This window comes from Cebus imitator, unplaced genomic scaffold (genome assembly GCF_001604975.1).
Source record: "Cebus imitator isolate Cc_AM_T3 unplaced genomic scaffold, Cebus_imitator-1.0 Scaffold71, whole genome shotgun sequence".
NCBI lineage: Eukaryota > Metazoa > Chordata > Mammalia > Primates > Cebidae > Cebus > Cebus imitator.
In genome coordinates, this window is record NW_016107386.1 from 3,555,582 (window position 1) to 3,569,197 (window position 13,616).

At 43.9% G+C, this 13,616-nt stretch overlaps 1 protein-coding gene across 1 annotated transcript; it reads right to left on the reverse strand.

The window, feature by feature from the left end:
* Positions 1-488: 488 nt before the first annotated feature.
* Positions 489-12,924, reverse strand: HIF1AN (hypoxia inducible factor 1 subunit alpha inhibitor). The gene is made up of 8 exons (XM_017531239.2): positions 12,641-12,924; positions 12,114-12,364; positions 8,059-8,207; positions 4,231-4,376; positions 3,294-3,400; positions 2,789-2,852; positions 2,096-2,206; positions 489-1,249 (listed from the first exon to the last, which is right to left on the reverse strand). Exons 1-8 carry the CDS (start codon positions 12,815-12,817, stop codon positions 1,205-1,207), a joined length of 1,050 nt encoding a protein of 349 aa, XP_017386728.1. The 5' UTR covers positions 12,818-12,924; the 3' UTR covers positions 489-1,204.
* Between the last annotated feature and the right edge of the window lie 692 nt (positions 12,925-13,616).

The window sequence follows — 13,616 nt, forward strand, 5'->3', positions numbered from 1 at the left end:
AACATATGATGGCTAAAATCCAAGTGTAAAAGCTTAGGATAAGTCAAGCAGTACTTCCTGGGGGCTCACACTGTACTATCCCACTGGAAAAGGTAAACAGTGGGAGAACCTTGGTCAGTAGGGAGGCTGGCCAGTGTGGATACACACACACACACACACACACATACACATACACACACACATGCTTGTACCCCTAGGCAGGCCAGTGTGGATACATACACATATGAACACACACACACACACACACAGGTTTGCACCCCCTAGAACCTAGACACACACACACATAGGCCTGCACTCCCTAGAACCTAGACACACACACACACACACACACACACACACACACACACACACGCACACAGGCCTGCACCCCCTAGAACCCAGAGAAGCCACAGCTAGGAGAACTCCCTTGGTACCCACCATAGGGGCAAGAGCTGGTGCTGAAAGAGAGAAATTGTATGTGTCTGTAATTTGTAACTTATGCAAAATCATTGGCTCTTATGTCCCAAGGTCCTTTTATGTATGGCTTGAGCTTCTAGGTCCCAGTTGGAACCCTATCTACATCCTCTCTCTCACAGGCTATCCAGGCTCTCAAAGGCAAGCCTCCCCTCTCATTCACCCCATTAGAGTCCCAGTAGCCATTCCCATACTACCTAGAGCTTGATTATGCAAAAACTGTCAGGAGGCAGACTGCCCTAATGGTCAGACTAGCTCTGGCCCTGCAGCCCAGATGCAGTGGGGGTCCAAGAGAATCTCCTCTCTCTCTCAGGCTGAGGCACTGAGGTTGCAGGAGATAGGGCTGAGAGCCAGAAGTGACATCCTGACCCAGAAGGAACAGGGAACAGATACATACATGCGTGTGCATGCACACACACGCACACACATTCCGAGGTTGACAGACTAACATATACACAGACATGATGACAACCAAAAGCTGCGACTCCACACACCGAATGCAGGACTTTAGGCGGGGGGCAGAGAGAGAAGGTGCTGGGGCACAAGAGGCAAGGGTATGAAGTCCCTCCAAATAGGGGTGGAGTGCCAACTGCCCTGCCTCGCCCCAAACACCTGCCTCCTAGGCCATGGCAAGAGTCCAGTCCATTAAGTGCAGCGTGCAATACTAGCGCTTGGAGTCTCCTGTCCTCATCAATGAAGCGGTGTGGACGGGATAGCAGTCACCTGGCAGGAGGCCTTGACTCCTGGCAGGCTAGTTGTATCGGCCCTTGATCATTGTGTTCAACAAGGGCCCCACCTGTAAAGAGACATGAGGAGCCCATCAGAACTGCCTGTTCCCTGGCCCTGGAGTTGGACAGGGTGTGTCTGGAGACATCAGATGTCTAGCCAACAGCAGGGACAATGTTTTCATACAACCTTGTGAATCCTTTAATCACCCATCTTACTGAAGGTCAACCCAGTATTCTGGGACATAGCTCTCTCCTCATGGGTCCATCTTGTACTATTCCTCCCTCTCACAACACCCTGTCTCTTACTGAAGTCAGCCCCAAACTGACAGACATGGTAGAGGAGCTAAAAATTCCCAAACACCCAAGAGTGTCTGCATGTTTTTCCAGAATGTTAACTGCCTCCATATCCTCAAAAAACGATCACCAGCAATTGGGGCTGATGCTGTCTCCTAATACCATAGGTATCTATGGGTGCTGAGGTTATCCACAAGAAGGAGGTAAGAGCCCTACGAATACCTCCCCCATGTACCCAATGGGCCACTGGCACACCTGTGTGGGAAGCAGGTCTCAACACTACCTACAGCAGCCTGGCACAGCTGGGAGAGTGCAAGGAGATGCTTTAGTGCTCGCTTCCTGCTCCAGAAGAATCCCCTCAGGGAGCCCCCAGATGGCACACAAGCCCCATGGGGAACGTTAGCACTAGCATGGAACAAATTATAATTGATCCGCCAGTCAAGCCCAGCTATCACTAGAAAACAAGAATTTTTCTGAACATACCCATAACCTCTATGGAGAGAGAGGACACAGATACTGAAATACAAAAGCTATTATAAACAATGTCACTCCAATCCTGACTTTCCCTAGCCAACCCACCCACTGAGCCACAGGAGTGCCACTTTGGGACAGTCACATACCTCTTGTGGGTTTCCCAAGGCCTCTCCAAGCATCTTCTCAATGTTTCTCATTATGGCCACTTTCTGATGAGCTTTGAGAGGATATTCAATTCTCTTAGGGGTAGGAGCCCCCTACAAAGGAAGCAGTAGCTCAGGAAATGCCTTTAGCAGCAGGCACCAGTGTAACTCTACTGTTCTTAGTACCATCCTCCCTTCTAAGAAACCCGATTATTGCTGGGTGCAGTAGCTCACACCTGTAATCCCAGCACTTTGGGAGGCCAAGGTGGGTGGATCACTTGAGGTCAGGAGTTCCAGAAAAGCCTGGCCAACATGGTGAAACCCCTTTCTTCTAAAAATACAAAAATGAGCCAGGCATGGTGGAGTGTGCCTGTGATCCCAGCTACTCAGGAGGCTGAGGCAGGAGAATCACTTGAACCCAGGAGGCAGAAGTTGCAGTAAGCCAAGATTGCGCCACTGCACTCCAGCCTGGGAGACAGAGCAAGACTCCGTCTCAAAAAATGTATCAAAAAAAGAAAAAAAAAAAAAAAAAAAAAAAAAAAGAAAGAAACCCAATTTAATCCTATCCCTCTTCATCTCCCCAGACACCTGGGAATCACTTCCAGGGATAGTCAACCATCCCATTCAAAATCATTTATTATACCTACCTCACCCAAGACCGTCTGGAAAAAAAACAAAAAAGCAAATCGTATTCACCTTATACCAGAAGTTCACAGTGATGGTAATTCCCCCATTTAGTAATGACTCTATATGATGCCACCTGCAAGAAAACAAACAGGCCCCTGTTTACTACTGATACTTTTGGGGTAGTGGGGCTTGGGGGGCTGAAAAACTAGGTAGAGGCCAGTTAAGGAAGATAATGAAGATAGTATCTTTACACTCATCCTGTGAAAAAACACACGATGGGATTAGAGATAGTGGTGTTCAGTCTCTAAATACCAAAGAATCGAGAATAGTTTCTCTAGGCTCAAACATCTGGAATCTCTCAGGACTTGAAGAATTGTCGTCCTGTTCTAGAGACAGGGGCTATCATTCGTCCCCCACTCCCACCAGTTCAGTACGCTCACATCTGGATATGCCAACATTTCTATAGATCACATAAAACCAATCTTGCCATAACTCAGAAGGGACACAGACAAGGCTTTCCAGGGAACGGAAAAGAAGGCTCCCAAGAAGCCCCCAGCCCTATCCCCCTTCTCACCAGTACATTGGGATGTAAAGAACATCACCAGGGCCAACCACTGTTTCGTAACCAACGACATTTTGGAAATTAGGGAACCTCTCGTAGTCAGGATTGTCAAAGTCCACCTAAGAGGTTCAAGAGAAAGAAAAAAAATTATCAGTCAATCACCAAATCTTTACCAGTAAAACTATTATGTGCCAGTTTGGTAGTAAAAATCAACAAACAAAACAATGCCTTTAAAAAGTCTTTAGAATTTATATCCAGCAGAAGATATAATGCACATTAAACTCTGAGAGAGAACAATGTAAGACAGTCCACGTTTGAATGTTAAATGATAAAGAATTCTAGGCCTTCAGTGCTCCTGAGGTCGGAGGACCTACCCCACAGTCCAAGGATATAAGGAATTATCCTCCACGCAAACCTTCAGAAACTTTCTCCCAAAAACATATTCTAACCAGTAAAGACTCCTACATGAAGTAGCTAGACCGCTTTCTGAAGAAAGGAAAGGATAATTCTGGCTGGCCACAGTCAATCACATACCTCACATAAATCCAGGAAATATATTAAACGATATAGCTCAGTTTTATTCACCCTTTCCATATCAAAAAGAAACAGTATCCATGACAAAAGCAAACAATGATTAAATCCAATGGAAACATTTTGTTCCATGAACTTATAAGCCAATCAAACAGAGTAACCAGAGTCATCAGCATCAATGACAGGGTCTGGCTTGAGAATTAACTCTGTGGGGTTAGCTATACTCAAAAACATTCGCTGGCCACTCCAGGGAGCCTGGATATGTAAGCTACACTGAAATTATCTTCTTGGTGTGTTAAGGCAAGACCAGCCTATAATCCAAACCTGGCCTATCACTACGGGGAAGGGGAAAGATATTCCAGCACAGGCATTCCTACAATCTAGAGTTCTATATCCTTCTCAGACCACACAAGCTCACCTGGCTCTGTCTGTCACACGGATGATGAACAGGGTATGGGTAGAGGCACTCAAACTGATCCGGAGGGAATAAGATGCATCGCTTGTGGCCTTTTATCTGAGCAAAAAAGTTCTGCTGCTCATCATAGTGAGCAGGAGTCACATTTCCTGTAAGAAGAAAGGCATTTTTTTATGCAGAACAGTGATTCTACTGCACAAGCTGGAATACAGGACCCAGTGCAAAAACCCAGCCTGCCTTCCCAGCTAAGAGTTCCAAATCAAAATTTAAGCAGAAATCAGGGAAATTCCAATTACAACTCTCAGAAAATGAGATGTTACACTTGTATAGTAATAAATCTAGCAAACGTCAATGGTTAAGGGTCCACTATCAGCTAGCTAAGTCAACTTTCCTAAATGAAGGCTGCTGCTCTTACTGGAAGCAACAGCATATCAAAATGATACTCGAAAATCTGGTAGGGTAATCAACTGTGTATATGTGTACTCTTCTTGACCACTGCAAGAATTCAAGGGAAGCAAAACAGAAATGACTGGTATGAACAACATATACACGAGGAGTTAACCAGCCATTCTAAGTTGCATGATTAGGTAGCTCTGTATTTACTTTGGGTAGCCCTGTGGAACTCAAAGATTCTCAACCTTTCCTCCCACTTCAATACACCTAAGGGATGCAATAATTTTTTTTTTTTTTTTTTTTTTTTTTTTTTAAAAAAAATGGTTTTTTTTTTTTTTTTTTTTTTTTTTTTAAAAGAGACAGGGTTTTGCCATGTTGCCCAGGCTGGTCTCAAACTCCTGGACTCAAGCAAACTGTCCGCCTCAGGCTCCCAAAGTGTTAGGATTACAGGCGTGAGCCACCACATCCAGCCAAGACAACACTTCTTAGAGCAACATGGGGCTCACTGGTAAAAGTGATTTTCGTTGGAGGGAAGAATATCAGATGACTGAAAAGTGTTGTATAATTTAAATCTGGCAAATTATTTTACTATTATTATTATTTTTTGAGACGAAGTTTTGCTCTTTGTTGCCCAGGCTGGAGTGCAGTGGTGCGATCTCGGCTCACTGCTACCTCCATCTCCCAGGTTCAAGCAACTCTCCTGTGTCAGCCTCCCGAGTAGCTGGGACTCCAGGTGCCCACCACCATGCCCGGCTAATTTTTGTATTTTTTTAGTAGGGATGGGGTTTCACCGTGTTGGCCAGGCTGGTCTCGAACTCCTGACCTCAGCTGATCCACCTGACTCGGCCTCCCAAAGTGCTGGGATTACAGATGTGAGCCACCATGCCCTGTGGCACATTATTTTAAATGCGACCTTGAATTAGTTGTGCCCTAGTGTACGTTCCATCTACTCCTTTATAACTAGGACCATGTCTGTTGTTTGGCCTTTGCACAGTCCATGAGTTGAACACACGCTTTTGCAGGGCATGGAATTTAGAAAATATTCCACAGCTCTGTCTAGGTATGCCAAGACAGATGCCTTCTTAAGTGATGAGAGACCATATGCATCCTCAAAGGAGAGCTGTTCTCTCATCTCTACCTGAGGGAACCACTTCCAAGCACCCTATCACAGAAAATGCAGCAACGGAAAGACTTAAGAGTCAAGTAAATCAGAACTGGCTCTTTCTTGGCAGGTCAACCAACAGTTGGTTTCAAAGGGGCAGGTAAGACCAGCCACAGTGGTTCACATCTGTAATCCCAACACTTTAGGAGGCCAAGGTGGGAGAATCACTTGAGCCCAGGAGTTCAAGACTACTCTAGGCAAAATAGGGAGACCCCCATCTCTACAGAAAGATATTTTAAGAATTAGCCAGGAATGGTGGCTTACACCCATAGTCCCAGCTACCTGGAAGGCTGAAGTGAGAGGATCATTTGAGACTGGGAGGTTAAGCCTGCAGTGAGCCCTGATCATGCCACTGCACTCCAGCCTGGATGACAGAGAAAAACACTGTCTCAATAAAAGATAAATAAATAAAGAGGCAGGTAAGTGTTAATTCACAAGCCATATGGCTGAAAATCTTTATTAGTACCAGCAGCAAAAGATCCAAATCTGAAGAATGGACAATCAAACGAGAAGAAAGCAAGGAGCTCAGTGACAATAAGTAACATCTCTGCTTCCTTGTTCAACCCAGGTTATTCACCCTTTACTAAGTACCTACCACGGGCCTGGCACTGAGCTACTGCCAGAAATAAAAATAAGAATGAAACAATGACCCTGCCTCATAAATAGCTCTCATTCTCCTGACTGGAGTTTAAAGGCCTCTCCTTTCATTCAAAAGGAAAAAAAAAAAACAAAAACAAAAAAACATTCACATATTTATTAGTGTATGCATAAATTTCTCTAGCAGAAAGCACAGTAACTAATAATATGCAATACCTCCAGGGAAGAGGTATTTCCAGGGAGGAAACTGAAAGGCTGAGAGACAGGGGTGGAAGAGAAATTAATATTTATCACTACATACCTATTTACACCGTTTGAATTTAAACTCCATGAATGTATTATCTATTTAAAAGATAAAGTTGAATTCATATTAAAAAATAAGTTTCCCTTCTTTTACTGGGATAAAAATTTTCTGAATACAAACAGATCTAGTAGAGACAAGTGGTACAGTCATGCGCCACATAGTAACATTTTGGTCAACAACAGACTGCATCTACAACAGTGCTCCCATAAGATAATAATGGAGCAGCCCTGTACAGGTATACCATTTTTTAACTTTTTTTGGCAGTAAAAAAATTCCCAAAGTATCATTTTTTATCCTTATAATATTTTTTTATTTTGTCACCTTTTTCCTGCAGTATTTGATACCATATTTTTACTATATCTTTTCTCTATTTAGCTACATTTAGATACACAAATACTTACCATTGTGTTATAGCTACCTACAATATTCAGTACAGAAAAATGCTAACACCATTTAGCCTAGGTGTACAGCAGGCTACACGATCTAGGTTTGCGTAACTACACGATGTTGCACAACGACAAAGTCACCTAACAATACATTTCTCAGAACGTATCCCTGTCATTACGCGTCACATGACTGTAATTCAGAGAGGTTCCTAATATCTCAGCATATGCACGTACATACCAGCTGAGGAGAGGAAAAGGGCACATTTTAGAATACATGAAATTAGCTTAAAGACTCAACATACATTATTTCATTTAATCTTCACAACTATTTAGAAGACATTATCATGTTTCATTTCTTTCTCTTTTTTAAAAAAAAACACAGGGTCTCACTCTGTCACCCAGGCTGCAGTGCAGTGGTGCAATCATAGTTCATTGCCGTCTCAAACTCCTGGCCTCAAGCAATGCTCCTGCCTTGGCCTCCCAAAGTGGTGGGATTACAGGCATGAGCTACCATGCCTGGCTCTATTATGTTTCTTTTACAGATGAGTAGGCTGAGGTTTAAGAAAGTGAAGTGGCTTGTTCAAAGTCATGGAGCTAGTAAGTGGTGGAGACAGGATTAGACATGAGGTTCAGGGCTGGGTGTGGATGCTCACGCCTGTAATCCCAGGACTTTGGGAGGCCACGGCGGGTGGATCACAAGGTCAAGAGTTTGAAACCCAGATGAGCAACATGGTGAAACCCCCATTACTACTAAAAAATACAAAAATGAGCCGGCCATGATGGCACGCACCTGTAATCCCAGCTACTTAGGGAGCTGAGGCAGGAGAATCGCTTGAACCCAGGAGGCGGAGGTTGCAGTGAGCCAAGATCACACCATTGCACTCCAGCCTGGGTGACAGAGCGAGACACTGTCTCCGGGAAAAAAAAAAAAAAAAAAGAAATCAGGTTCATATGACTCCAAGCCATGCTGCTTTTGAAAGATTTCTTACCTTCCATGCCGATGAGCAGCAGGTTAGAGGTCAGCTGTCCCCAGCCACGCTTTCCCTGTTGCTTATTAATCCAGTTCCAGTTAAAACCCAGGAAGTCCATGACAATCTTCCTGCCCACAGTGTCATTGAGTGTTTGCTGCAGATACAACCTATGTTTCCCAAGAAGAAAATCGTATTAGTGCATGTACACACAGCCCTTGGCATGGCCTCCCCACATCTGAAAATACAAACCCAAATCCATACCAGCATCTCCCACAGAGAACAGATGTAGTCATGCAAACCTCACCCAACATAGATTCTTATGGAACTGAATTCTTACTTTCCTTCACTGAGTTCTGCTCAACACCAAACTTTTTAATTTATTATTTCTTTTTGTTAAAAAACAGGCTCTCACTATGTTGCCCAGGTTGGTCTCAAACTCTTGGGCTCAAGCAATCCCCCTGCTTCTGCCTCCCAAAGTGCTGAGATTATAGGTGTGAGACATCGCATCTGCCCCCCAAACTTTTTCTTTAAGGAAGTGATGCTTAACCTTTTCTGGGTCACAGAATGACTCTTTTACGAATACAAGGAGTAGGAGGGTGGAATGAAAACTAAAACTAAAAAAGAAAAAAAAAGTCTCGAGAAGTCCCAGCTACTCAGGAGGCTGAAATAGGAGAATCACTTGAATTTGGGAGGCAGAGGTTGCAGTGAGCCGGGATCACACCACTGCACTCCAGTCTAGGTGACTAGAGCAAGACTCCATGTCAAAAAATGAATACACAAATAAATAAAAAGAATCCACAGAGGTTCCCCATAAAAATGCATATACATAGAGAACTTTCACACAATTTCAGATTCCTAAAAGCCTATCCATAGAACCTAGAATGATGAATCAGTCTTCAGTCTTACTCCAGAGACCCGCAGAGCCTCAGACATCTCCTCTGGCCCTTGATGACCACTGTGGTAAATTGTATTACTGTTCACCAAGAGGTGGTTCCTTCAGTGTGGGAGTTTTCTTTCACATCCCCTTGAAGAGAGGCTTATTTAACCTGCTCTGGCCAAGGAAATGTCCACAGATGTGTTGTTTCCAACTGTAACTTAAGAGCCAACCAGTCCACACTACCACATCTCTTTCCCTCTGCCACAGCAACCCAAAAGTTCCAGATAGTAGCCGCTAGGGCAATGTGAGTGCCAGAGCGAATAAGATGATATAAAGAACAATATGACGTTAACCATGATGAACATGCAGTGATAAATAAGCCTCTGTTGTTTCTAGCTTCTGAACTCTGGTTTGAAGCCTAGTTTATCTTAGCTAATTCCGCCACCTAGCCTGTTGCAGCCTTTTATAGCTGAAGTAAGGAAGACAGCTTATTAAGTAAAGGCCTCAGGCTCCTAACATACCTGAGGAAGGTTGTAAGTCACTTAAGGGATATGAAAACCCAGAAACACTTGAACAAGCCCACAAGCGACATTTATTAAGTGTGCAAACCTGAAAAAAAGACAAAGGCATCTCTGTCCTGGTCCTGAGATCATTACTTCAAAAGGCTCAAAGGGGTCAGGTGCAGTGTCTCACACCTGTAATCCAGCACTTGGGGAGGCCAGGGGAGGTACATTACCTGAGCTCAGGAGTTCGAGACCAGCCTAGACAACACAGCAAAACCTGGTCTCTATCAAAAATACAAAAAATTAGCCAGGCATGGTGGTTGCAGTGCAAGCCTGTGGTCCCTGCTACTTGGGAGGCTGAGGTGGGAGGATCAGTTGAGCCTGGGAGGTAAAAGTTGCAGTGAGCTGAGATCACACCACTGCACTCCAGCCTGGGTGACAGAGCAAGGCCATCACAAAAAAAAAAGTTAAAAGGTATCTCACTGCCTAGAATTGTTAATGTTAAGGCAATGTTAATCAGAAAATCTTTTTTTTTTTTTTTTTTTTTGAGACAGAGTTTCACTTTATCACCCAGGCTGGAGTGCAGTGGTATAATCTTGGCTCACTGCAACCTCTGCTTCTTGGGTTCAAGTGATTCTCCTGCCTCAGCCTCCCAACTAGCTGAGACTACAGGTGTGCGCCACCATGCTCAGCTAATTTTTATATTTTTAGTAGAGACAGGGTTTCACCATGTTGGCCAGGCTAGTCTTGAACTCCTGACCTCAGGTAATTTGACAGCTTCAGCCTCCCAAAGTGCTGAGATTACAGGTGTGAGCTGCCATGCCCAGCCTTAATAGGAAATCTTGATAAGTCAGAAACACTACCTTTGTAGTAACATGGAATCCTCAACTCAATGCACCTCTCCCCAAAGATAGTAATAATATATATATTCACACAAAAATTATGCAAGTAACTTTGAAAGAGTCAGTGATACTCCCCAAATATGAATCTAAACAATATTAGGATTACACCAGAACGGTAAATGCTCAAAATAGCTCAGAGGATCCTAATACATTTTACCCCATAATCACAACAACCTGTCAAATCATACAGTGAAGCTGATCAGTGCTAAAGTCAGCTGATAGGGCAAAACTTGCAATCGATTAAAGAGTTTTCCTTGAAAACTCTTTAATCACCCCTAAAGTACAGGTTACACTCATTCTTAAGCAAAATGCTCTCACTACGGGAGGCAAGAAACTTCAAGTGACTGAAGAACCACAAGAGTCACCTATCTTATGCTCATTCTAGGATATATGTTCATTTAAAGGAATTACACACTCTACTGCATCATTTAAATCAATCTTTTTCTCAATGTTGGGTGTGTGTGTATGGAAGTGTGCACACGCACACTGTTAAATTTGAGGAAATTAATGCATGAGTTAACTGAACTGAACCAATATATAAGACATCATGGACAGATCAATCACAGTTCATATCCTGGAAACTCTTCTGGTCAAAAATCCCATCATTATGACAACTGCTAAATGTTAAGAAGAAAAAAAGATATTTCAAATCCATTCACTAGGCCACAGACTGCTGATAGGGAGTCAGGAACAGGAGTGAGTGTAGCAAGAGACTAGAGAGAAACTCAGGATTGGACACCAAATGTGAGAGGGTCATTCACCGTGAAGTACTCAGTGAAAGCAATTCCCCAGAGGCAGTGTTATAGTGTGGGACCGAATATCATCTGGGACCTACATAAGAGCTGTCCTCATAAGCAGGAATAAGAGCAGAGAGGAAGAATCACTTTCTTGTGTGGCTGGTGTTTCTGATGCATTAGGAAAAACTAATCTGATCTTCCCTAAGCTAGAGAATCCTGACCTTCTTTACTCCAAAATCACAACAAACCATACAACTTTTGAGGTTGAACTATCCCCAGTGATCACAATACTTAAGGACAATGGCTACAAACTGGCACTTTCTGAGCTAAATCCAGTGACAGACATTTTTCTTTGGCCCCCTGCAACTTTTTTTTTAATCTAATTTAATTGCTCACATTTAAAAGTCAAAAGATTTTAAATAAAAATCCTGATTTTAAACTTCTCTTGAAAATCAGAATTATCTCACAACCCTAAAATTGCACTCCAAAACTGAAGCAAGCACAGTCAAGTAATGACTTCTCAATATGGTTTTGTTCTCATTTTTAATTTTGTAGAGACTAGCTCTCACCACGCTTCCCAGGCTGGTCTACAACTCCTGGGCTCAAGCAATCCTCCCGCCTTGGCCTCCCAAAGTGCTAGGATTACAGGCATGAGCCACCCCGCCCAGCCTTGACTTCTCACTTTGAACACGGCTTATGCCTTCAGCTTCACCACTGATTTAACCCAGACAATATTACTCCTTTCATTCACCTGCCTGACCCTTCTAGGCAACTCTCACTTTATGAGGAAGAAGATGAGAAACCAGAGACTCATAGCTCAAGTTTAATCATTCCCTCATCCCTCAAGCTACAGAACTAGCTGGCTGTAGCACCAAGAACGACGAAGAACTCAAATCCCTTAAAGGCTTGAAGACCAGACTTCTCCTTCAGTAGGAATCCAGAGATGGGAGAGGCCAATCTCTACTTCACCCAATTCTGCCACACCTTCAAACACGTATAGGAAAGGAAAATGAGTGCCCTAAATCCAACAGAAAACTACGATTTGGGAGTTTACCTCTCTTCCCCTCCTCGCTGCTGTATATCCTGCAGTTTCTCAACAAACTCATGAAATTTCATTTCTTCCCTGTTGGACCTCGGCTTAAAGTTCTGGAAATTAGCCATCTTCTTCTCATCATAGTACAAGAACTTGTGGGTGCTGGCACTGTACACAGAGAAGTCTCCATTGCCAATATTCTCTTGCAGGTATTCAAGATCCCATTTCAAGGCAGGATACACAAGATTGGTGTCGGTCAGCACCACAGGCTCCTAAATGAAAACACGAGGTGAAAAACACCAAATGAAGTAATGCCAAGGAGCCGGTGGGTTCGCCTCCTAGACCCCATCTACTTCTCAACTTTAGAATAGTTTCTTCCGTTAATTAGCATGAACCCCTCAAGTTCCATATCTCCTCGCCTTTCTTTCCACCTTCCCACAGGCCCTAGTCTAGAGGCCCTCCAGTCTCCCATCTCTTTCACCATTCGCCTCTGACTTCTCAACTGGATACCTTCCTCAACTCCCTTTAGACACGACCCCGCCCCCCACCTCATTCTCAATAAGCTCCTCGGCCCGGGGGTCGCTCTGACTCAGACGTGGTATGGGCCTAGTCGGGAAGCTATAACTGCGCAACTGGGATTCATCCCAGGCGGGGCCGAGGGCTCCGGCCTCCTCCCGGGGCTCTCCAGAGCCAGACGCCGCGGCCTCCGCCACTGTCGCCGCCATCTCCGCCGCCAGGGACGGCCCCCACCGGAACCGGAAGCCCCGCCTATTCCGGACAAAAAACACACACACACACACACACACACACACACACACACACACACAACGGAAATCATAGAGATGAGCTGCGAGAGAGAGCGGTCCAGAAACACAAAGAACGCGGAGCCGAGGCCTTGAGGGAGCGCTTCCTAATGGTAACATGCAGCTCTGCATCCTAGGCTCCACTCCCGAGCAAATGGGGCTAGACACTCGTCCCACAGAATAGGGATGATCATCTGGTAGAGCAAAACACAAAAAAACGCTGCCCCAGTGTGCCCACGTCTACACACGAGTCAAAGAAGGAAGCAAGTTCAGTTAGGCATTAAACTTTACACTCGTGAATAGGGAGAAAAGCAAACTCTTGACCCACCTAAAGAAGTCAGAAGGATGCGTTCGGATCAAAGAAAAAAAAAAAGGAAGTCAGAAGGAAAAGCAATGATCACATTGGTAGATGTAGGGCAAAGGCTGCCTGAAGGCCTAGGCAAAAGATATACAGCAAGTTGAATTCTTCCAAAATCAAGGACAGTTTTCTTTTGTTTAGCATCATTTGACTTTTCTGCCTATATCACCAATGTAGATTAAAACAATTATAAAAGGCCATATTGATTACCTCTATTGGTAACATTGGTTTCATGGCAAGCATATATTCAAGTAGGAGAAATGATTATATAGGCAGAAAAATCAAATTGATTTTACAATCAATATAGATTGTTTATATCTATATTGATTATAAAAGGCCCTATTAATTACCTCTTGCTTACTT